At 39.9% G+C, this 25,111-nt stretch overlaps 1 protein-coding gene across 7 annotated transcripts in view; it reads right to left on the bottom strand.

Moving 5' to 3' along the window:
• The window catches only part of lama2 (laminin, alpha 2), a 207,461-nt gene that overhangs the window by 83,968 nt on the left and 98,382 nt on the right, over window positions 1–25,111 (bottom strand). For 5 of the 7 annotated variants that reach the window (XM_065964195.1, XM_065964197.1, XM_065964196.1 and 2 more), the window contains exons 20-24: window positions 20,276–20,362; window positions 11,370–11,581; window positions 5,157–5,263; window positions 3,889–4,161; window positions 2,411–2,591 (exon numbers count right to left, since the gene is read on the bottom strand). In XM_065964195.1, coding sequence (XP_065820267.1) covers window positions 2,411–2,591; window positions 3,889–4,161; window positions 5,157–5,263; window positions 11,370–11,581; window positions 20,276–20,362 — 860 coding nt within the window. The remainder of the gene's footprint in view (window positions 1–2,410; window positions 2,592–3,888; window positions 4,162–5,156; window positions 5,264–11,369; window positions 11,582–20,275; window positions 20,363–25,111) is intronic. The other 2 variants (XM_065964198.1, XM_065964199.1) reach the window with 1 other exon arrangement.

Consider the following 25,111-nt stretch of genomic DNA (forward strand, 5'->3'; position numbering starts at 1 on the left):
GTGCGTGGAGGCTTAATCCTCATTTTGGGCAGCAAAAGTTTGCTGCACCTGCTGCCTGAGTTGCCATGTTTTCAGGGCATATGGTTTCATAATTTGAACATATTCCCTTTAAAAAAAAAAAAAAAAGACTGGTTTGGAATAAACATTAAAAAAGAAACAAGTTTTTCAGATAGCACAGCACACCCTCAGGCAAAGATATTAAAAATCCTCAGCCCTTGTGATGGAAAGAACATTTCTTACAGATGTAGATTTTCTGGTCAGTAAAATAAACACTATCACTCTGTAAAAACAATTAGCTGTTCATTGTAGAGGATATGATATCTATTAAAAGCTAACTTTTTTTGTGGGCTTTACTCAGAGATAGGTCGGTGGATAGAGTCAGATATCGGGGAGGGAGGTGTAAATACAGACATGTGTTTGGTGTTAATCCAAGCTGATTGGTACTGAGATTACATTTGTGTACGGGGTGCCGGTAGCCTAGTGGTCAGTGGTAAGTGCGCGTGCCCCCATGTGGGGAGGCTGTGGTCCTGGCCAGGGTTTGAATCCAACTTGTGGCTTCTTTTTTCACATGCCACTCCCAACTCTCTCGCTCTCTCTACCCAGTTTCTGAATTGAATTTGTTTATTTTAATAGGGACAATGCAATTTAACATAATTTCAATACATCAAACTGATGTGCTGCATAAAGAGTACTGACTTCTGACTCTGTCCACTGTCCTGTCTCTATCAAAAAAAGGCATAAAAAGCCTGAGAATAAAAAGAAAGTCATTGGCTGGAGCTTTCACAGTTGTATGTATAGCCTTGATCTTAATTACAGGATGGAAAAAGTTATGAAAAGGTAGATCATGGTCTTTTCCACCAAGTCATTTCTGATCCTCCTTTTATGTACAAAGTTATTTTATAGAAGAAATCCCACTTATCATCACAGATCTGTAGAGCTTTTATATGAAACCAACACATATAGCTTAGATGTAAGACAGTGTTTGGTGTATTTGATGTAGGTTTGAAGGTTTAGTGCCTAATCTTTTTCAGGTTACTCGTTGATTATTAGAGGAGAGAATACACGATTGTTGTCATTCCCTTTTCATTTCAAGAAAGCCTTTCTGAAACATTATTCATGCATCACAATCACCAGCTGCAATGCTCGCTCAACAGCCAAGCAATATAAAAACATCTTTAAGCTCTATTATTTATTCATATGTTGTATCATTATAACTCTGCATGTTCAACCTTCAAAGATGTTCAAATCAAACAGCAGCTAGTTTCTCTTGGCAGCTTTCATCCGTCTTCTTCTTATAGACACACTTCTCAGTCTTAACGCTCTAATCTTCTTCATTGCCAAACTTCTGTCATTTTTTATTTTATTTGTACCTTCCTTCCTTTATTTACATTTGCATGCATGGAGATTAGTAGTAGCTATTGCTTTTGCTGTTATTAGTATTTCTGTGAACAGCTTAATACCCGGACATTAAAAAGAAAGTGACTCCTAAAAGAAGTTCTGCTGGTAAAGAAATTACAAGTTATTTAATATTTCGTCTTTCTTTCTTGACGTTTATAAGGGAGGAAGTTTGTGGTGTCTGATATTGTAGGAAAGAAATGATGCAGTGAAGTCTAGTCATACAGAAACTCACTTTAGAAAAGCATTGTGAAACATTTTCAATGTTTTTGCAGCAATTTTCTCTGATGATAAACTTTTATCCTGCCTGTTAGTAAAACCTAATTGCTTTGCAAAAGTTTTAAAACTCAAACTACAGCATGTTGCAAAAAAATCCTTTTTAATATAACAGTTTATAAGTGTTGTAGTACTTGAAATCGGTCTTGGTCTCAAGGAAGGTCTCGTCTCGGAACCGAAAGCATTTTTACTCGGTCTTGCCTCGGTCCCAGACTTGGCGGACTCTGGATTTTAAAGCAAGACCAGTCAAGACCTCCGTTGACAGGCTATTTTTCCTTGTTATTACTGCGATTAGAAGGAAAACACATCTTTCTTAAACAATGAATAACTTTAATTATTTTGTAGTTTGATTTGTATCCCCAGGTTATGGCCGCAACCTTCCCAGTGTTACAGTCTAAATGAGTACACTACACACTATAAGAGGATTTTTCATCGATATTCATGGTCTTGGATATTCATGGTCTTGTCTCTGGTCTCTGGTTTGTCTTGGTCTCGGTTAGTGTGGTCTTGACTACAACACTACCTTTTATAGGATGGAATTTCTCTGCAGACATTTTTTGTAAAATTGAAATTCAAAAGACAGAACACAATACTTTACTGACGACAGTGTTCTGTTATTGCTAATTAAAGTAGTGTAAATACAGTATAAACATACCTGTTCTAATTTTGTAAGAATATAACTTTGTTTCTTTGACTGATGTCTTGGAAAAACTTGTTCTACCTCACTGTGTGTGCTTACGTGTGCAGCCGCCCTCCTGGAAGTTGAAGAACCCTCGGGAGCAGCGGTCACATTTGGGTCCGTTGACGCCCGGCTGACAGCGACACTGACCGGACTCATCGCAGTCAAACGACTTGGAGCCGAACGAGTTGCAGTGACACGGGACGCACACTCCTCCCGTGGTGATGCCGTGAGTCTGAGGCTGGAGGAAGACGGGAACAGACAAGGTCAGAGGGGGTTGTGAATGGAGCCGAGAAAAGAGGGGGGTAGGGAGGGATCGGGGGAACGACACACACCAAGCAGCTTCAAGAGAAGGAGGTTATACAGACATACACTGTAATGCAGGACTTGTTTCTGAAGATGGAATGGCATGATGAGGAAACAAAGGAGGCATTAAGCATACTGTATCGGATAGATATCTTAGATTGTTCAGTTTTAAAAAAATATATATAACTCTGGGATAAAAAATGGCTTATAGGGTTGGGAATCTTTCGGCGTCTCGCGATTCGATTTCAATTCTTGAGGCCACGGTTTGATTCAGAATCTATTTTCGATTCAAACCGATTCTGGAGTCATGATTCAAAGTCTATTTTTGAATGAGTTCATACTTCAGGATCTACTCCAGTCATCTGTGAGACTGGATGAACATCTTGTTGCTGCATTTGGCATAATACTGAGTGAAAGAGCTCGCCTAAGCACTTAGCAAGGAGTGATTTTTTGGAATTTTTGAATTGATTTAAAATCTCAGAAGACAAGAATCTCGATTTTTACATAAATCTTTTTTTTTGATTTGTGTAAATGTATCTTGAGTTACAAACGAAAACTGTCTTAGAGTCCAGAGTACGGTACTTCCTGTTGCTACCATGAAAGATGAAGATCAATGCCCTGCATGTTGTTCATCAGACTGGACCCTGACGTTAACAAAGTACCCCTATAGCTAAACCAGAACAGCCAAGACAACTCTTTGGAAATGTCAAACTATATATTACTATGTATAATACTATTACTACTACATAACAAAAGCAGATCAACCTCCTGAATACAGAATGTGGATATTTCAGATAATCATGGTTATCTTTTTTTCTTTAAAAGACATGATAACATTTTAGGCACCAAAACAACAAACATCTTTAGTTACTTCAAGAGAAACACATTTGTTAAGATTGCTCGTTTTATGTGTGACTCTCAGCATGACACACGCTGGACTTTGTATTACTGCTCACAAAAAGCAGCATCTTCAAACAGAAACGTATTGAAATAAAATAAAAACTACACACATCCATGCTAAGGAGACCCTCACACAGAACACAAGCAATACACACGTTTACATGCAATGCTTTAAATGTTTCTCAAAACCTCATGTCCACACAAACAAAACAAAAGTACTGAAATACTTTGCAGTATAAATGTCTTTTCACCTCAAATCATTTTGTCAAAAAAACCACCACACCCATGCGTCTTTGATCACAGCACACTGTCATCGGCGTGCAGTGTGTTACCCCTGTCTTAGGCCTGTACGCCCCCCTGGGACAACCACCAGTACGGGACGAGCCGCCCCATCTCTGCTGCACAGCCTCTATGGGAACGCGCTCCACGGGCCGCCGCGTTTCCCGCCTCTCATAACCTTGACGACGAAGGTCGCAGCGTCGGCCCACGAAGCCGGGCCGACAGATGCAGCGGCCCTCGATGTCGCAGCGCTGAGACATAGAGCCGTGAGGGCTGCAGCGACAGGGCATACACTCCTGACGCTCAGCATCCCACCAGCAATTAGGCTGCACCAATCACAGCGCAGAGAGGCGAGAGAAGGGTCACAGATGGGTACCAGTGAGAATAGAGGGTAAAAAAAAACTGAAGGTTTCAACAATTGTGAGTTTACATTCTCAACAATAACAACAGTTTGTCCTGTTATGTCCAACAGCTAGTGTCTGCTTGTCAAACTCCCAACATCATCTTTCTTTTTCTGTTCAAGGAGGAAATAAAACATTGCTGGGAAACTGTCAAGATAAATGGATACACATGTTGAATCTCAAATTTGGGATTTCACATATTTATAATATCTTAAAAGGTAGTATATTTTTGGGGGGACAGACAAAAAAAAAATACAACATTAATTCAACGAACACTGAACCAAAAATCATATTAATGAATACAAAGATTTGATTTTGATCTAGATGTTGAGATACACCAGTTTTTTTTATCCAGAATACATTCAGTTAGTCATAATTTGGTCACTCATTTGATCATTTGTCATAAAAACACTATCTGTAAAACATTCTCTGATCACATGTTCAAAACCTCTTGAGGACCTGTTGACTAGATCGGCTTCAAACAATGATTAACTCCACTCCGCTGTTTGGATAAGAACTGTATATCCTTGACCAATTCAAAGCATTTCTTTGGGTTTTGCGTGTTCAGGTATTTTTATTAACCAATGAACTTAACATAAATATATATATACGTTTATAGTGAAAACGTGTAAGTCATGAAAAAGGATTTGAAGCTAAATTAATTCATCTTTTGACCTACCAGGTTCCCCCCACGCTGCTTCTCAATGAGAAAAAAATAAAGACATTTATATAATAGTTGAGTTTAAAACACTAAAGACAATAGTCCAATGGTACAAATGGTATTGCAACATTACAAAAAAGAAACCAGGTCAGAAGAACAGTTTATATGTGAAATAAAGTGTATGAACTCAAAACATGAATGGCAAGAATAAATATTGAAAATATCCGTAGAGGTTTTTGCCGTTAATCAAAATACTTACCATGCACTCGTCGCACTGTCGCCCAACCACGTTCTCTCTGCACTGGCAATCTCCAGTCTCCTGGTTGCAGGCCTCAGATATAGAGCCATTAGTGTGGCACTGACAGGCTGCAGGAGAGGAGAAGAGAAGAGAAATATTTTACACCAATCGTCATTTACTAACGGGAGACTTTCTACAGGAGTACATGAAATAAGACATACTGGTTTAACAGTTCCACAAACTGGTGAGTGTGTATACTTCACACTAGAGTGGATAAGAGCTCAGATCCAGCTTAAGGTCTTCTTAAGGATTAGCTGTCGATATGCACTTTAATATCCTGCTGACTGCACTGTGGAGAAAAATCTTTTCCTCCCCAAATAGATTCTTCAGTCCACTGGGCTGAATTAGGTTTGCCAGATTAAAGTCTGTATATAAAAAATATGTCTTAATATGAAAGTGACAAATAGAGGCTGCAACTGAGAAAAATGTCATAGCTGAACTTTGAACTTGAAAAAGTAGATTTGTTCTGTTTACTCTGATTAAAATGAGGTCCTTATTTGTACTCGGGAAAAGCCAGAAGAAGAAAAGTAAATCAAGTGGACAACAAGTAAATCCTCCACCACCCTCCAGCATACAACAAGATACACACATTGAATGTTTCCAAACAGTTTAGGGTCCTGAAAGTGCAGAAATGAAGATGTCATTCAGTACATTTAAGGAAACACAACAGGAATGTTACTAATCAGACAGAAAGCAGGCGCTCCTCATGCATGGTTGGTTTAAATAATCTAAATAAGAAATGAAGCCATTTCGTCACTGAATTACTCAATTTAGGCCTTTCAAATTATTTCCACATACACAAACGTGGAATGAACAGAAAGTTGCATACAAGCACAGAACGACTGAGCGACAAAAAACCTAGAAAACGTGCATAAAATGAATCCCCTCAAATTCACTTCTTACAAAATGCAGTGCAAGAACAAAAAACTGGCAGAATACAAAACAGATTTAAAAAATAAAACAGGGTTTAGAATTCAAAACAATTTGAGAACTTTGTGGACAAGACTGTGATGAATGGTAAACAAAGAGCTCCTTATGTACAGAAGCGGCTAACAATGTGCACAAAAGAGGGAAAACATTCACCTCCAAAGTCAAGGTACACTGCTTCGTCAAACATTACTGAACAAGTGAAGTCAAACAAAGCAGCTTGCCTTGAATTCCCTTTGTCACTCATTCTCTTTTTAAATGGCACAACGTTCACTGTAAAGTCAAAATGTTCATTCATTCCCCTCTCTGTGGCTGTGTTTCATTCCTCTGGCATTGACAGTATAACATTCAGGTTATGGCCTCTGTCATGTTTGTGTGGGGTTTTTTTTACGCGTCCTCAATGGCTTAGTTATAAAAAAATAAAAATGACTTAAAGTTGATTGAACTTAGTGTGTCTAAAATCTTACTGAAGGGAGAAGATGAGACACCCACACACGCCAATCAAGCCATTAGATATACAATTATAAAGCTTGAACATCACAGCTCCCATCTGGTGGATGGGCTGTCAGACCATAGACGCACACACACACACACACACACGCACACGCACACGCACACGCACACGCACACACACACACACACACACACACACACGCACACACACACACACACACACACTGACTTGTAGCCTGTTTTTAAATGTTGACTATCTCTAGGGTTGGATGTAAAAGAGACAGAAGGACAGACCTGAGTGTGAGATGGTGAAGTGAGAGTGAGAGAGAGAGAGAGAGAGAGAGAGAAAGAGAGAGAGAGAGGGGTACAACAGATGTCTGCACACACAAACACAGACACACAAATATGCAACAAAAAAAAACAAAACATCGGGGTCCACATGACACATACATTTATTTCGGCTTCACATTAAAGACGCATGCATGCCCTCCTACTCAAAACTCCTCACATGCAGACACACACACAAACGCCTGACTGAACATACAAGAAAACATGCACACACGTGTACGTCCCTCACTCTCTCACACACTCTCACACACTCTCACACACTCTCACACACACACAGTCTCTCGCCCTTCTAGCTTCACCCTTCGGGGACCATCTGGACTCCGTTCTGTCAGTCGCTACAACACGAGCCTTGTTGTGGGATAAAATGCTGCTTTTTGTTGTTGTTGTTTTTTTTATTCCCTCTTCTGGCCTTGATGCTGACGATGAAATTATTTGTAACTTGAAATGCATTATGTTCTGTTGCCAGGCAATCTGTCGCACACACAGGCCACAGGAGAAGCTACCGTGCATCTATTAAATACTGTGAGCACTACAACGGTGCGTTGGCTTGATATCAATAAGTTAAACAAACTATTAAGTTTGCTTACATTAAAAAACATGTGTAAATTGAGTCCATTCTGTACTCAAGGTAAACAAGGAGACATAGATGCAGATATGTTGCGTTATGAGCACGATGATGAGATGTTGTGTTCAGGGGCCTTGAGGGGAAACGTTAGAGAGCTGAAACGCTGTTTAATGAATTCATTTAAACATCCATTATATGCTTAGTGTATGTTTCCTGTCTATTTCTCTACTGCAGAAGCATGGTACTTTATGTAATGTAATTGGAAGTGTAATATGAGAAATCTTCAAGGTATGTTAAAAACTCTGTTTTTTTTTTATCATGGAGTGTTTAGTTTTGCAGGGACAGTGCTTAATGAATTTAAGCGAGGATAATTAAAAAGGTATCGTGTATCTTGGTTTCAAAAGTGATGCTAATGTTGCACTGATTTCACACTCAACAATCACCTGACAGCACCTCTTTACAATTAGCTGTCTATTTATGCTGCAAGATTTCCAGTCTCTCTCTGACCTCACCAGTACTCCAGCATCCACCTGTAGGCTCTGAGGAGTGATGAGGTCAGAGCCTGGACGCCAAACACAAACTACAGGATGTTCTGCTGCAATAAATATTTGTAAACATTACAAACATTAGTTGTCTGACGGAAATGACAGGAAATCAAAGTTCCTGAGTCAAGCTTGTGCATGTTCTCATCTATTCAGGTCATGGTAATGCAAAGGCAGTCTCAGAATCCATCAGCTATTGACTGACCATGATGTATATGCCTCTGTGAACGATGGCAACTTCTCTTTTCCGATGTAGCCAGCATTTAGTGTGAAAAAAAGGACTTCCTGTAGGAACCCCCCCACCAACTGGAATTGGTTAAACTTTTTGAAGATGTTTTCGCCTCTCATCCAAAGAAGCTGCTTTAATTGTTTGTGAGTCATCAAACAACAAATCGATTTGGACTTTGTTTTCAAAATGTTCTCTTTGTTCGAACTTTTTCATTTCACTTTAATACAACATGGAGGCCGATGAGCCTCTGTACTAAACACAGCACTGGACAGTCCATTAAGAGGGTCCAAATTGGAATTGTGTGGTTTCCCCAAATCCCCAAAGAGATTATTGATCTTCTGTATGAAGTATCTTTCATTAAGTGTTCGAAACACAAGAAGTATAATTACATTATTGAGCTACTACAGATCCACTTTGTTCCAGTGATCGGACAAATTTGACGGAGCAATTCACTTTTCAACAACTTGCAAACGACTTTGCTTCGTGTGAGGAATGGACAGAGGAGTTCATTTTCTTGAATTTCTTCCTCAAACAAATGGCTTTGTGGTAAAGTTTGCCTCTCAAATCAAAACCATTTTTATTCTCCAGACTGAATTAAACTCGGCTATTACAGGGAGACACAATGGCGGCAGAATAAAAACTGTCTGCAGATGAGAACTCTGACATCAAGAAGAAAAAGTGAAAGCTTTTTACAGTCTAATAGTGCGCAAATGGACTTGGCCTGAACTCTGCCGCTTGACTCGATAAAATTCATTAAGACTGGAAGCGATAGGGCGAGCGGGGCAGACTGAGAGAGAGAGAGAGAGAGATGGACTGACAGAAGCACAGAGTTGTTGTGTTTTAATAATTCTTGGTGGTCATTCGTCTAGGATCGATAACAGCCCTCCAACTCGCAGACACGAGCAGCCGATCAGCACTGTAGGAGAGCAATAGATCAGGCTGATTAATCAATAAGCATTTAGCTGGGTGGAGAGGGGAAACAACTACAGAACAATGAGCTATCAAATACACATTAATACCCCCCGTCTGCCTGTCTGCCTGCTTCTGCACTCCTCTGATGGTTTTATCTGTCTATTTATTGCTTCTGCCTGTCTATTTCTGTGCTGTCTGTCTCTCTGCTCGTCTGTCTTCCTGCCTGCCTGTTATTGTCAACAGCACAGGTTTTTTTTAATGAAGATTTTCACAAACAAACGCCATCTGTACGTCCGTATTTGCTGCCATCTCTCTTTTTTTTAAGTGCAACCCCCCCTCTTTTATTTTTTTACAGGTAAAGTTTTTTTTCTCACTTTTGAACACAGCTGGCAGTCAGTAGGGCGCTACGACATCACACCTCCTACTAGCACAGCTGCTCGTCGATGGAGTCACACGCGCGCACACACACACACACACACACACACATACACGCGCACGCTAACACACACACACTCCAGATGGTGTGCCATCCACTCAGTGTTTAAGTGAAAGGATTAAAACATATCATTTAGCTAAAATTGAGTTTCACATAGGAAGTACAGCTCTTCAGTGTAACACCCCTGCTGAGAATCTGAAGCTGCAATATTGGCTGTTTTATGATGATTTTCTTTTGAAGTGTTTGATGAATTCCCGGATAGTTTCTATGTGTCGGATTGTTCTTGTGATAACAGCACCTGTGCTGCTAATGGACAATATCAAAGAAACAAACTGCGCCTTCTAAATGGACTTGAGCTTGCACTTTTCTAGTCTGCAAATCACATTAACTCTGCATATACACACTGTTGGCAGAGGCTGCGTAAACATCAGCATCCATCAGTTTGAACGAATACTATTTATACACATTCACACAACGCTGACTCACACAACGCTGACTCACACGACTCTGACGTAGAAGCGGGAGCAATTTTAGTTTGCGTATCTCGTCAAAGGACACTTTAACATGTGACTGCAGGAGCTGGGGATCAAACCCCCAACCTTCAGGTTGAGAGATGACTCAACCACTGATCCACAGACGCACACAATTTATTCAAATCATTCAAATGTTTCCTAGGTTTCTCACACTTCAGGCTTTTAATACAATGTCAGATTGTTTTCATTATCAAACACTTAATATTTTACCAAAGACAATAAAAACATTGTATAGAAAAAAAATCTGAAAGTGTGAAATTTACAATGATGTATTGCCAAACAAGGCGGACTGATGTCAGCCTTTGTCATTGGCCACTGTGGGTTTTCAAAGAAGTAAAGAAAAACAGGAAATGGGAGCGCTGGTTTAGCTCAGACAGCAGAACAGGCCCCATATGTACAGAGGCTATACGCTCCTCATCACACTGGTTCAAGGACCAACTTTTGGTCCTGACACTTTTTGTTACATGTCGTCCTGAACTCTCTCTCCCAACTCTTCTTTTTGCTCTATATCAATTTATGTAGATAACAAATGAAGACAAAGAGCCCAGAATGTAATCTTTAGATGAAGAAGAATGCTGAATGTTGAGTACTAATAGCACAAGATCGAATCGAGGGAACTAACTCAACTTAAAGTATCAGATACACAGAATAAGGGATAAAAAGCTTGCTTACACTTGCTAGCTTATGTTAGCCACCCAAAGCTCCTGGACCAGGCAGACCAGGTGAAGCTGTTGCAGGAATTGTAACGTTGTAAAAGAAAGAATGTGCCAATTCTTTCATCATTACAATAACGAGTGCAGGTAAATAAAACATGTATAACTTTTTGAAGCAGATGTGAGAAACTTCTCTTTGTGTCAATTAAGGCGGCCATCACGCATGAGCTGTAGGTAATACAGGCCATGAGCTGTAGGTAATACAGGCCATGAGCTGTAGGTAATACAGGCCATGAGCTGTAGGTAATACAGGCCATGAGCTGTAGGTAATACAGGCCATGAGCTGTAGGTAATACAGGCCATGAGCTGTAGGTAATACAGGATGTATTTGTTGTAACTATTCTTTAAGTAAAAAATTCCTTCTGCCTTAATTTAACATTTGGCTGGGAAAGTATCCGTTTTATGTAAAAGTATGTTTGTGCTCAAATCCCATCAACAATTCAAAGCGACTGATTTATTGAAAACAATGAATTTATCTGTTAATTGTTTCTGGTTGTTGTTTCTAAATGTACTTACGTTGGCAGTTCTTGGCTGTGATTGCGTCTCCGTAGTAACCTTCAGCGCAACTGTCACAAGCTGGGCCGCCATATCCTTGGCGACAGCGCAGACACTGGCCTGTGATTGGATCGCAGCTGCCAGGTATGGAGAGATCCAAGTTGTCATGGCAATCGCAGGGCTGGCAGTAACTCCCTGGCACAGTCGGCCGGCCGTAGTACCCGTTGGAACATCTAGGAGGCAGCAGAGAGACAGAAAGAGAGTGTAAAGAAGCTGACTCATGTTTTGACCTTTCCTTGCAGCCCCCCCCTCCCCCTCCCCCTCAAAAGGCTTCTGTTTTTGCCAGGAACTCGTTGTAAATAAGAATCTGTTCTTAATGACCTGCCTGGTTAAATAAAGGTAAAATAAAATAAATAAACTTTAAAAAAAAGCATGTTCTGTAAGCAGAATGTGCTGACTGGAGAAAAGATTGAACTGGTAATAGATGGAGGAATGATGGAATATTATGGAGGCTGATGTATGTAATGTATAACGCGGGTCTGTCCTGTTTCTGACATGCAATCTGATTCTGAACTGCATCCACCACATGCTGTAGTGAGCGGGGTGTGTGACTGCATGCATTTAAAAAAAAAAAAAACCAACAACATCAGATCACCTGATCTTATCAAATTTTCTAATTTCTGTTAAGAATCGATTTAATACGATAGCTTAAATGTGATGAGGTTACTTTTTGAGCAACTGGGCCCTGGAGATTTTTCACACTTCTGAACTCTGGGCCCCCTAGTGGTAACATTAAATAGCTCTTCATCAGCTGCATTGAAAGCAACCAAGATAAACTGCCTGCAAGTGTCTCTTCATTTCTCTTTATGAAAGATCCGGCATTCACACGACAAATGTCCACAAATGAGATTTAACAACTACCGAACATCACCATTGTTTCATCATCCTACCTGGTAAGCTTTCAAGTTTGAGCAAAAAAAGTGTCATCCTGTTGTTGTTGTTGTTGTTGTTGTTGTTCTCAGACTATAATTTGAGTTTGGGATAATGCTGCATCCAACATTTGTCAAATGAAAGGTAGTGCAATAATACGTTTTGAAAATTCTGTTTTATTCTGCTTTCATGTCGCAAACAATACCTGAAATTACATTTTTTTTTCCCCCCCACAGCTTTCAGGTCTGCAAAATAACTGCAGTCATTTTTCTTCCTTCTTTTGGCCCAAATAACCACAGAAAACGACCCTCCGTATCCATCAGGTAACATCAAAATGAGTGATTTCCTCAGCTTCTAGCATGTGAACCAACAACAAACTGATCTCCACATACAAGATCACTAATGGCAGCAGGTATCGTCACATGAGAGCTCAGTAACAAACAAGCAATCTCTCTGAGTCATGGTAATAATCAGCTGTGTGGCTACTTGGCTCAGGTACCTGTTATATAATTCATATTCAAACATGCACTAATATCATATAAACAGAAACATACTGGCAGACATTTAGTCACAGATGTGCTCACACTAAGCTGGAGGGCAACAAAGCCAAAGTAAATATAAACAGATATCTACAGGCAGTTTGATCCACAACAGGTGATCTCCAGCAGTCTCTGCAGGTTCTCCTCCTGAATTATGAAATACTGTTCTCAGCCTGAAGCAATAAATGTCTACATGCCTCTAATGCTCGTAATACAAATGCTAATTCAATGTGATGCAATAGTACACATAGTTGTAGTTAGGCCTGCATGAGATGATGCAGCTCAGTCTGTGGGGACTTGGGTCGGGAACCGGAGGGGTTGCCGGTTCAAGTCCTGGAAATTGGCCTAATAGCTGGAGAGATGCCAGTTCTCTTTCTGAGCTCTGCCAAGGTGCCCATGAGCAATCACACATTAATCTAAGGGTAACATACATTATAGCTGCATCAGTATGGTTTAACAGTGTGACCTATACACTCAGGCCTCTATCCAACAGGTGAAATGTATGCATGCTGATTGAGACAGTATCGCTTGTTTAGGTTTTGTTCCTATTAATAAGATGATTCAAACGATGCGATGTGATAGGTCCTGTGTCCACCTCACGTTTTTTTCTGAGCACCAGCGTTTAAAAAAATGTGTTTTTAATGGGAGGAGAGAGCAGCATGGAGAAAAGGCACAGCTCCCAGGGTAATTCTTTTTGAGATCGCTCCGCCTATTTTGGGCGATCAAGTTGAAGTCGGCGCTCTTTTCCAAATGTTTGATACAGTATTCCCCCGTATTTTTGCAGCCTGTGGATCGTGTCTTGTACCCACATCCTCTTTGCCCCGTGTCTGATTGGGAAATATACGATATAAAATATAAAACGTGAAGTAAAAAGTAATGGAGCCGTGTCGGTCATACAGCGGCCGTTGTCAACGGACTGTTGTCATAGTGACAGGAGGGAGGTGCAGTGCTTTTTTTTCCAACGCACAAACCCTTCATGCAAGCGCTCCGAGCGCACAGCGAGCGCTTTTCAGCCTGGAAAAGCAGGCAGAGTGGACATGGAGCCTTATGTTGTAATTAAAATGAAACAGTGTTTTTTCTGAAGCCCAAGAAAAAAAAAATTGTAATTACTGTCTGTGGTTTCTTTGGACAGTTATTTTTTTGTATCTGGACACAACACCTGGACATTTCCAAAATGAAAAGTTGTTTTTATTTTTTAAGGTCCAAAAACATAAAAAGTATTCTTGCTTGGTACCATTCATTCACTGAAACATAAAACACAAAGTGGTTGTTAACAACTTTCTGCAAGGACACAGAAATGTGTAACCAGCGGTTATACCAGTCCAAGACTTTTATTTTCTTTGGTTTGATTAATAATAACAGAAAATCAGAGTGCTGCGAAAAATATATTAACCCGAGTCTGCTCCGCCGTGTCAAGAGCCACTGCTACCAAATAAAACAGGCCTTAGCTGAAATCAAGCTCCACAGGCTGAAAAGGGAATAAGATGAAAGAGAAAAAGGAGAGAGAGTGTGGGTGTGTGTGTGTGTGTGTGTGTGTGTGGTGGAGAGGTGAGGGGAAAGGTTTTCACGTTGAAAAGAGAATTGAATTTAGAGAGGAGGGAAAAGAAAGGAGCGAGGGAGAGAGAGCGAAAGAGTCAAGAGCAGCCAGCCATTATTACCACTGACCCTCTTGGTACTCAATAGAACTGGTTTATTAGCTGCTGTGTGTGTGTGTGTGTGTGTGTGTGTGTGTGTGCGCGTGTGTTTTGCTGTAGTGTCTCTGGTAGTGTGTGTGTGTGTGTGTGAAGCGCTACAAGTACATTCCTCTGGCCGCAGCAATCTCACTTTTTGATAGCAGGAGCATTTTCTGAATTTAAACTTAGAGTCTCCTACACTATATATTGGTGGCATGTATGTGTGTGTGTGTGTGTGTGTGTGTGTGTATGTGTGTGTGTGTGTGTGTGTGTGTGTGTGTGTGTGTGTGTGTGTGTGTGTGTGTGTGTGTGTGCATCTTTGGCCTCAAGAGGAAGACAAGGTATTTTTAGTGTAGGTTCCAGAGTGTTTAAAGAAGATATATTGGGGGTCGTACACCTGGTGAAAGCCTTCAGAGGGAACAGGAAGTGGACGGTGAGCACAGTTGGTACAGAGTTACAGAGGGGTAGGGAGAGGGGAAGGGTTCCTTTAAGTTATGTTCTTTTATTTTTAGTGTCACAAATGAGGAGTCGGCGCCAGGGGAGGACCAACTCTGCTCCTCCCTCATACAGTTCTCCATAACTCTTAAAGAATTAATAATTCTCTGTGAGCTTTACTGGAGATATTCTTCTAAAATTAGAAATTGGGGCAGATTGTTATGAGGAAGTAAAGAGGGACTTTTTCTTACAAAAAAACAAGAAATTGTCGCTTTTCTTTTTTCTTTTAAATTTATGAATATTACTGCAGTGAAATAACTTAAAGTTATGTCAATGTTTTGTTGCTTTTTTTTTTTTTTTTTTTAGATGACAAACTTGAACATGTTGTCAGAAACAACCTCAGTGCTGGTTCCAAAGGTGGCAACAAGGTGCACAGTGGTGGGTCTTGTTGCTTGTCGGTGGGGCATGAGGGAGTGAATGGGGAAGTATCTTGTGCGTATTTATTTTCCTTATTATGTTTTTTAGTACATTTGCAATTTGTGTTTTAATTGTGAATCACTTTTAACTAGTTTTAAATGTGCTATAAAGATGAAATTATTATTATAATTCCCGTTGTTACAGTCTAAATAAGTGACACGCCCCCCTGCATGCAAGATAATGATTTTTCATTGATATTCATGATCTTAGTCTCGTCTCGGTCTCACCCTGCCATGGTCTTGGTCTCGATCCCTAAATGTCTTGGGTCTTGTCTCGGTCTCTGAGAACTCTGGTCTCGGGTTTGTCTTGGTCTCGGTTAGTGTAGTCTTGACGACAACACTGAGGCTTCACCCAACACAACAACTGTCACATTAAGGATGCTGACATCAATACAACTACACTAAGTAACATTAACACTAATCACAGCAGCCACATTACATTCACTTCTAGATGAATAGCTTCATATCAAGCATACAATAGCATCTAGATAAAGTCCAGTCACTGCTAAATCTGAACGACGTTATGAGAACAATCACATCCAGATGTACTGTACTAATGCACTATTTAGCAGCTTAAAGTGTTAAAGTTGACTTATTGTTAGTAAGCTGCATTAAACCACTTCCAGCTGAATCCTAAATGGCTCTTATGGAGAGGAAACTGAAAAGCAGAATCACTCAGCATGGGCGGAGAAGTGTAGTTTAGTCAGTTAAAGCCTGTAATACAGACAAATTGGCACATTACGATTAATTACCATAAACACCAACAAAAGCACTGTTGATAATGGAGTGTAATGGCAGGTAGTGAATAGCAGGTATAAATTAGAGCAATAGAACAAGAAACAACCAACTGCTGATTTCCTCTTCAATGCCGTCAGCAGTGATCAAATATTGTTTTGTGTTATTATTTCAACTCCCAGTTTCTGTCTCCTTTCTGTTTACCAGCTGTCCTGCCTCGCTGACTGGAGGCACCATATGGGACGAGCGCGTCACACACATGAACGCGAGAATGTACATACAGTACAGAGAAGCATGAAGCTGCGTATTCAACAACAAACACACATTTGTATGCCCAAGTATGCTCAGCGTACACATTCACATTTGGCCCAAAACCAACATGATTACATCACAGATCATAACAAAGCAGCTCTGGTAATGTCATACGATTGTTATCAGAGCTTTATCTCATCACAGTTTATAAAGATTCTGTGGCGATAATTTCTCGTCGAGCCTCTGAAATTTAGAATCAAAACATAAAGTGGATCAGAAAGAGGAAAATGTGTCGACCACAGCTGCCCCTGTGTGCAGTGGATTTAATCGACATAGTCTCCCTTGGATTTTTCTTTATGAGCTTGCATATAAGGGAACGTATCATATCATATACTGTATGTTGTCATATTATATCATATCGTCTGACACCATATTGCACTATATCCTATTATGTTGTGTTGTAACCTACTATACTGTATCATAATGTGTCAAGTACGTTATTGCATCATATTGTAATGTATGGCACGGTAATGCAAAATATCGTCTTGTACCATATGAGAATTTGGTATAATATATTGTATTGTATATTGGTGTACTGTACAGTATCATACCAGATCATATTGTACCTGATCTTTTTGTTTCGTATTGTACAGGATCATAGTGTATTGTAACGTATGATATTGTACCATATCCCTTTGTATCATACTGTATCATATAGTGTCATAATGTACCGTATTGTTACATCTTCTACTGTAATGTACTGTACTGTATCATACCATATCGTATCATACCGTATACTTTTGTGTAATAAGGAATTGTATCATGTACCACTTTTCACTGCAGCAAATTTTACCATCATCATATTATAGCATATCTTTTTGTACTGTATTTATTTTATACTGAAATAAGTCAGGTCAACAACAGGACAGCTACAGCAAGCCTTTGTGTGTGAGTTCAGATTCAGATATACATCCACCTAGTTTTCTGGATAGTGTTTAGTGCCATAGAATGCCAATCTGTAGGTTGTTCACAATGATAATGTCAAAAAAATGTATAATGCATTATACACATTTTCAATTAAAGAAGACGAAGATACTTGTGAATCCAGGACTGAGATTTGACCGTTTTAACACCAAACAGTCTGATGATGGGTAATACAACAACTCTAGTAAAACTCTCCTGATTTGAATCCAACATTTGAATACTGAATGACACAGAAACAAAGAATTGCTCAAAAATAATTTGTTGTCAATCAACCTCTGTTGCAAAAACACACACATAATTGTATACATATTAAAAGCAAAGGAGTACCTCAGATGAAGAGGTCAATGGTCAAATGGTTCTGGTCTGGATCATTATGTTACATTGGTTATTAGTTTGGTTGTACTTCAGAGAAGAGGCCTTGCTTGGACTGACAAGATATTTAAAAATGTACTGACAATGAGTCCGCTTGCTTTCCAGTGTCAAACGATGTTTATAAAAAGACTTAATTGCAGACAGAGCGATTCTGCTGTGGACAGCGCGGCGAGGCATGCAGACTGTTCATGTCATCAGTCTGAGGCTGAGGCCACCAGCAGCTCTCTTTCTTTACTGGCAACAAGAGTGCAACAGAACACCTCTTTGAAGTTATAGTTGTATATTATCAACATGTCATTATGTAGTTACCCTGCTAAAACTGATTCATTTAACAAAACACTAATGCAAAGTGTAGCCAACTCTTAAAGGAATTCCATTTTGCTTTTCAAGACAAAGAAAACAGAAACTTTGCATACAAACCACCAAGTTACCATTAATGCCAGCCACAAGAAAATCTCGCCAACACACTGAAAGAAAAAAGTTATGTTTTATGCCAATAAGCATGCTAAGGAGTCCACACTTGATTTTCATGGATTAAAAGATTCCACTTCCTGATAAGAAACCACTTGTATCAGAGTTAACCCTTTAAAGGGTCCCCAGTTCAAGTCCCGGTGCGGACCACAGTATGGAAGTTGGTCTGGTTGCCGGAGAGGCGCCAGGTCACTTCCTGAGTACTGCCGATGTTCCCTTGAGTAAGGCACCGAACCCCCAACAGTTCTCGCCTGCTCCCTGTGTAGCAGTGTGTAGCAGCCCCACTCTGACATCTCTCCACTAATGCATGTCCACACAGGTCCTGTTGGTACATGTGTGTATTTCAGGCCTATTTGTGTGAAAAGCATGTTTCTTAATAACAGAGAGTAAACCAGAATTTCCCCTCTGGGATTGATAAAGTATTTATAGTACAAAATAAAATAAATAAACCCTAAAGTAAAGGTAAAATTGTTTTCATAATCAGCTTATGAGAACTACTTTGGGTTTCTAGATGGACAGTTCTGCAATTTTCCTGGACCAAAATCGACATGTACAACTAGAAACTGACTCCTTAAAAAACACTTTATTCATGTCCTATCAACATTAACATCTTCAGAATGTATAGCCTCTTAGAAGGTGACAAAATATCTATAAATGCATCATTAAAGGTTCAACTGCATCGGCAAACAAAAAAAATGTTTTCAAATCTGGCAACCCAAACTTTGTTCTTTAGTTGGCCTCGATGAAACTACTTTCAAAAGTGACCCACTGGAAACTATAAATGGTTTAAAGTAACAGTATGTGTTTTATTTGTCACATTGCCTCTCTACCAAACCACTGAAGACCTCAATATAAGACTGAAAAACAAAGGACAAAACATTTATTTTTCAGCAGGGAAAAATATGAATTGCACAAGGTCACGAATGACAAATGACTGAATATGTGCACATGCATTTTGTATATTCAATTAAAGATCCATATGTGCATGCCTGAACACATACAGATACATACAAGGTCACTTACTCATTCATGCAGTCACATTATAATGAAAGCGGTATCACAGCCATCCAGCACAAGGCTCATTTCAACAATACAGACACCACAACAATCAGCTGCTGTCACATGTTCCTCTCAATGCCGGGTCATGTTGCTGTCCAACAAAAACTCAGCACAAGGCTTAATGAATCTATCGACTGAAAAGTAGAGCAACAAGGTTTATTACTTTGCTTTATTCAGCTGCCAAAAAAAAATCATTAAGTAGACCTGAACATGTACACATCAGCACAACACAACAAAACAGTCCAAATAAAATATAGATCCTCGAGCCTGTCTGGTTTAAAAAAAAACAACTATATTTACTCATGACAGTAGAGCCTGAAGATTTAACAAGACTAGCATCCAGAGAGACGTCTCATTAGCCCTGGGTTGGTAAAGAAGCTCACAGCTAATGGAACAAGAATGTCACTCAACTTGTAAATGTGCTGGGGACAGAAAGCCAGACGGACAGCGAGACATATGGTGCTCAACAACAGTTAATGAGCAGCACTTTCTATTTTCAATTGGAGTTGGCTGAAGTCAGACCTGATTTATTGTCTATTCTCTAAAAGTCTCTTTTATGCAAGACAACAACTAGATCACCTTTATTTCAAGATCAGCACTCACATCAAATGTTGTGTTTAGCTTTGTAAAGCTGAAGCTGTAAATGCGTCTTCAAAGATAACCGACCAAAGTTGAACTCCAATGACGGATCTAAACAAATGTCTAGGTACTGACACTAAACTTCCTCATCGAATTAAAACCTAAAGACAGTAAAGTTGACATGAGAGCATGGAGCTACATACAGCTATATATTCTATAAAACATCATTTTATATTCTCTTTTTCTGTATTTACTGGAATGCATCAAAACACCAAGACAACTCGTATGAATAAAGCTTATTAGAACCATTTTTTTTAAGAACTGTTTTTTTTTTAACTTTTTGTGTATTGTGTATGTGTTATTGTACGCGTTACTGTGTGTGTGTGTGTGTGTGTGTGTGTGTGTGTGTGTGTGTGTGTTACCTGTCACATCGCTGCCCTGTGTATCCAGGCTGACACTGGTCACACTGCATCTCCCCTTCTTCACTCAGGTGGCAGGTGGGGCTGAAACTTTTGTAGTTGCCATGAGGACGTTGTAGTTGTCGTTGTTGTTGTTGTTGTTGTTGTTGTTGAAGTCGGTAGCGTTGTCCCAGTGTGGAGAGAGGGAGGATGAAGAGGAGGAAGAGGAGAGGAAAGAGGCGAGTTAAGGCCATTGTTTAACTCCCCTCTCTCTCACACACACACACACACACCTGTTTATCTTACTTTCACTTTCAAAAACTCACACTCACACTGTACAAGAAACACACACTTAATTTCCTCTCTCTCGCACACCCACACTCCTGAATTTCATAAAAACTCTTCCTCACTGCGAACTGTAACCTAAATGAACTCAGAGAGAGAGAGAGAGAGAGAGAGAGAGAGAGAGAGAGAGAGAGAGAGAGAGAGAGAGTAAAGTGATAGTCTCTTTCCCTCATTCTGTCGCCCTCCCACTTCCATAAACTATAGATAGTTCTGCTGGCTCGGGTTCCAGGACACACACTGACTCACTGAACGACTGTCTGACTGAACGACGCGAGCTGCATGCCGTCTCACTCAAAGTAATGCTGAGCGTCTACAGGCCACTTCAAACGTTTGCCCTTTACAACAAAGCCATAAAGAAAACTAACGGATAATTCAGTCAAATGCAGAACCTGTCACGTTTAACCGGTCTTATACATCTGTGCTGCTGAATCGGGCGATTAGCTTGGGGACCAGATGCTCTGGTTGATAAGGTCTGGTCTTCTTCCCAGTTAGATAGATCTCCAGCTACTCTGGTCAGACCCATCACAACCATTTAAACACTATCAGACGGAGTTCACACGACGATTGTGCGATAGAAGCAGTGTTGTAGGGGCGCTGGTGGCGCAGTGGTTAGTGTGCGTGCCACATGTATGGAGGCTATTTCTCTAACACTCTGATTCTGTTTGCGTCTGTAATGAATCAAACCTGAAGGTATAACTTCTCTATATGTTGACTGATTCGTTTTCTTCACTTGTGACATGATTTGAAAAAGAGTATCAGCGCTATAACGCGTTTTGACGCTCTGATTGGTTTAAAGGTCTACACATCATTTTTGTCCAGAAGCACTTTATTCTATGGACTTTAATAAGACCGCCTTTAAATAGAGAATGAACCAGGAAGTGCCTTAGTCTTCCCATTCATCTGGTCTGGTAATGTAAGGCCATTGGAAGAGACTGTACTATGGATGGAGTTCTCTATTATGGCATATAGAATTTTATATCACAATGACTAAATGTTCACTGGTAAAATAACAATAACAGATTTTTTCTGCACACTGCATATCAGACAAATTATCATCAGCATGACATTCATGCTGCAGCAATTAAAAACAAATATCATCACATTCAAACACTGCTCAAACTTCTTTCATATAGCCAGAGATATTCACATGTTGGCATGAAAAAAAGATAAAGACTTATCATCAAGCCTAAAGTCAGTTTGAAAACAGGTGATTGGGATGAGATTTCTGTCTGGCTGGAGTGAAGGCGGATGAAAGTTTCAGTAAAGTAATTCAGCTAATCAGAAAAGTTTTGAGATAGCCTAAATTTAATTACTGCTCTCTTGATATATCCTGATATGTCCTGATATATCAAGTCATTTCTGGCAACAACACATCAACCTACATGATGTCAAATCTGTATGAAAGGTTTCATTTGCAGACTGAGACACAGCCAGAAAGCATTTGGAAAGTGTCTGTGCCAAGGCAGAACAACCATCCAAATGAGCCGCTCTAATAATAGAACTCATTAAATCTTTTCATCTACATGCGGTCCACATCTACAGAAATACACAAATGGGCGAAGATGTCGATTTGTCGGTGGATATTTAAATCCTGGGAGTATTGCGGCCTTGTGAGGATTAATTGTGCCAAGTTCAAGTGACTCAGGTGTCATAACCCGGCTCGTGGGTCATGGCAAAACACGGGAGGAATCAATAGTTATCAAATTATCTCGTAATTTATGACAAAATAAAGTAAATAAATGTTAAATAATAAGACTCATGAGGTGTGTTCAGTCTGTATAATCATTGGTGAACGGGTGGCTGTGAGGTGTTGAAGAGTGCACTAACATAAAGAACTAACAAAAGAGCAATAAATGTTCACACATCGACCTGGCTGTGGGAAAGAGAGAGAGAGAGAGAGAGAGAGAGAGAGAGAGAGAGAGAGAGAGAGAGAGAGAGAGAGAGAGGGGGGCAGATCCTGGACAAAGCAATGGACCCAGATGCCCCAGATCTAGCAGGAAATGACGACAACACCATGGCACCTCAAAGAAAAGATAAGCGCGGGGCGCTAGTGGCGCAGTGGTTAGTGCGCGCCCCATGTATGGAGGCTTTGCTACTCCAAGCGGGCGGCCCAGGTGTGAATCCCACCTGTGGCTTCTTTCCCGCATGTCATTCCCTACTCTCTCTCTCTCCCTGATTTCTGACTCTATCCACTGTCCTATCTCTAAAGGCACAAAAAAAGCCCAAAACTAAATCTTAAAAAGAAAAAAAAGAAAGGACATGCACATGAGCACACACACACACACACACACACACTCTAAGCAGTGGCCATCACACAGACTAAAAACAACAAACACCTGTGTGTAATGCAGTTTTAGCTCCATATACATGAGACATAACGTCACATTTTAAAAGTCTGCTTATGCTTTTTTTGTGACAAAGGCAACAAGGAAACAATAGGTGTTATATTTGCAGAATAATCCATGTACGCAGACCTCATACATTTAGAAAAGATTATTATCCGTGGTAGGACAAAACTGTGAACTTTACGGTGAGGTCATCCATCTTTCTCGATGTCTTTAGATCTGTCTGGTCATTTGAGATCGAGCTGATTGACAATAAAAGAGACTAAAGAACTTTCTAAGCAGTACAATGGTTCAGCTTAGGGGTCAATAACGAGGACAATAAAGTGGTTTCTACTGATCTGCAGTAAATGACCACCTTGATGAAACTAACATCACTTTGTCAGATGTTCATAACAGCTATTACTGCTTACAGGAACAGAGTGACTGAATGACTGACCGGCTATTTGAGTGATTGGCTTCAGTGAACCTAAGCGACAGGACGGCTATTTTGAGTGTCTGAAAGAGCCGGCACCTTCAGGCTATTATTACCGCAGGGTGAGGGAGAGGAGGGGGGGGGGGAGAAAGGGGAAGGAGGGAGACAGAGAGAGTTGTTTCTTTCTTTAGCTCAGAGAGTTTTCGACATGACGTGTCATGACTGCATCAAGATTCTCAGCTGCTGCTGCCTGCGTGTGGGTGTGTGTGTGTGTGTATGTGTGTGTGTGTGTGTGTGTGTGTGTGTGTGTGTGTGTGTGTGCGTGTGTGTGTGCGCGCACCTGCCCATCTATGCAGCATCTTTCAAAGACATTTAAGGAACCTGCAGATCTTTAAGAGTAGGGGAAATGTCCCACTTACAACAAATATAAAATGTTACATTTTAATGTCTAAAAATTCTGAACTTAGCAAATAGTTCCAGTTGAACTTTCTGTTGCTCGTAGCAAATGCTGCTGACACTATTCCTATGTAACCTACCTGACATTTTAACGTCCATATTAGTAGATCTTTGACATAACACAGGTACTTTTTTCTACAGTTCTACTCAAACTGTCTTTGTTGGGGGAAGCTTGAAGGAAAAAATGCGTCTTTTTTTGTAACTTTTGATTCATGATTTGTTTTTTTTCAAGCTTTCTTCAAAAAAAGCTGGCTGTCTAGGCTCACATTATACTCAGACAGTATTGTAGGTAACTATGAGCTTTATCTGTTATATATTAGGGCCTTTCCCGCTTAGTGATTGTATGTGTTTGATTCCTAGATCAATTTATGTGGTGTACTTTCTATGACTTAAAGCTTGAGTGGAAGACATTGAATTGAATAATTACTTTCAAACTCTTGCCAAACACAAAATGCTGATTTATCTTAATACTACTAGTTAAATCCCTTCATTTATTAAGTTATTTTATCAATTTATTTATTTGTAGTTCTTCATCTGACAGCTGTTTTAACAAACCTACACCGGTACAGATGACTTTAATGGCAACCAATAACAATTACATTCCTAGCGCTAAAGGGGAAGTAACAGTATCTGTTGACTTTGGCTGCAACAGCTGGAAGTATCACACAGAGTCCACAAAAAGTATCTGATGCTTTAGTTGTATATGCTACGTGTTCAGATGACTACTGTTGAAAATGAGAGGCAGCTGCAGTTCAAGTTAAAGCTCCTGTTAGAAACTTTTTTGCCAATGTTGGCGCCCCCTTGTGGACAAAGCAGTACCTTGTATCTATTTGCGGATCTTGTCACTTTCATCGCTGCGCAGTATCCTCTCAAGAAATATCCCCTTCTACTACTTTTTGTTACAGCCAAACAAATAACTCACTGCAAATGTTTACTGTGAAATGTAAACAAAGACTGTTTTGGCAGCGATCTTTGACATTCATCCCTCGGCAGCTTTTACACACAAAGATAACTATACAGAAATAAGAAATCTTCTTAATGAAGGTCTAGTTTGCTTTTGAAAGTCATGTAGAGACATCAGTATTTCTTTCAGTCTGTTTCATACCTAAATAAATAGTCCTCACAGGAGCTTTAAGAGGAAAAGCAGCAGTAATTCAATGATACTGATGCCTGCTTCCTGTATAGACCATGTGAGAGGCCACCATAACCTTGGCTCCTTGTGTGAAAAAAACACTTTATGAAATCAACATTTTAGATAAATCAATACTGGTTGGAATCTCATGCTATGTTTTATAGTTTTTA

Source organism: Labrus bergylta, chromosome 15 (genome assembly GCF_963930695.1).
Source record: "Labrus bergylta chromosome 15, fLabBer1.1, whole genome shotgun sequence".
NCBI classification, from domain to species: domain Eukaryota; kingdom Metazoa; phylum Chordata; class Actinopteri; order Labriformes; family Labridae; genus Labrus; species Labrus bergylta.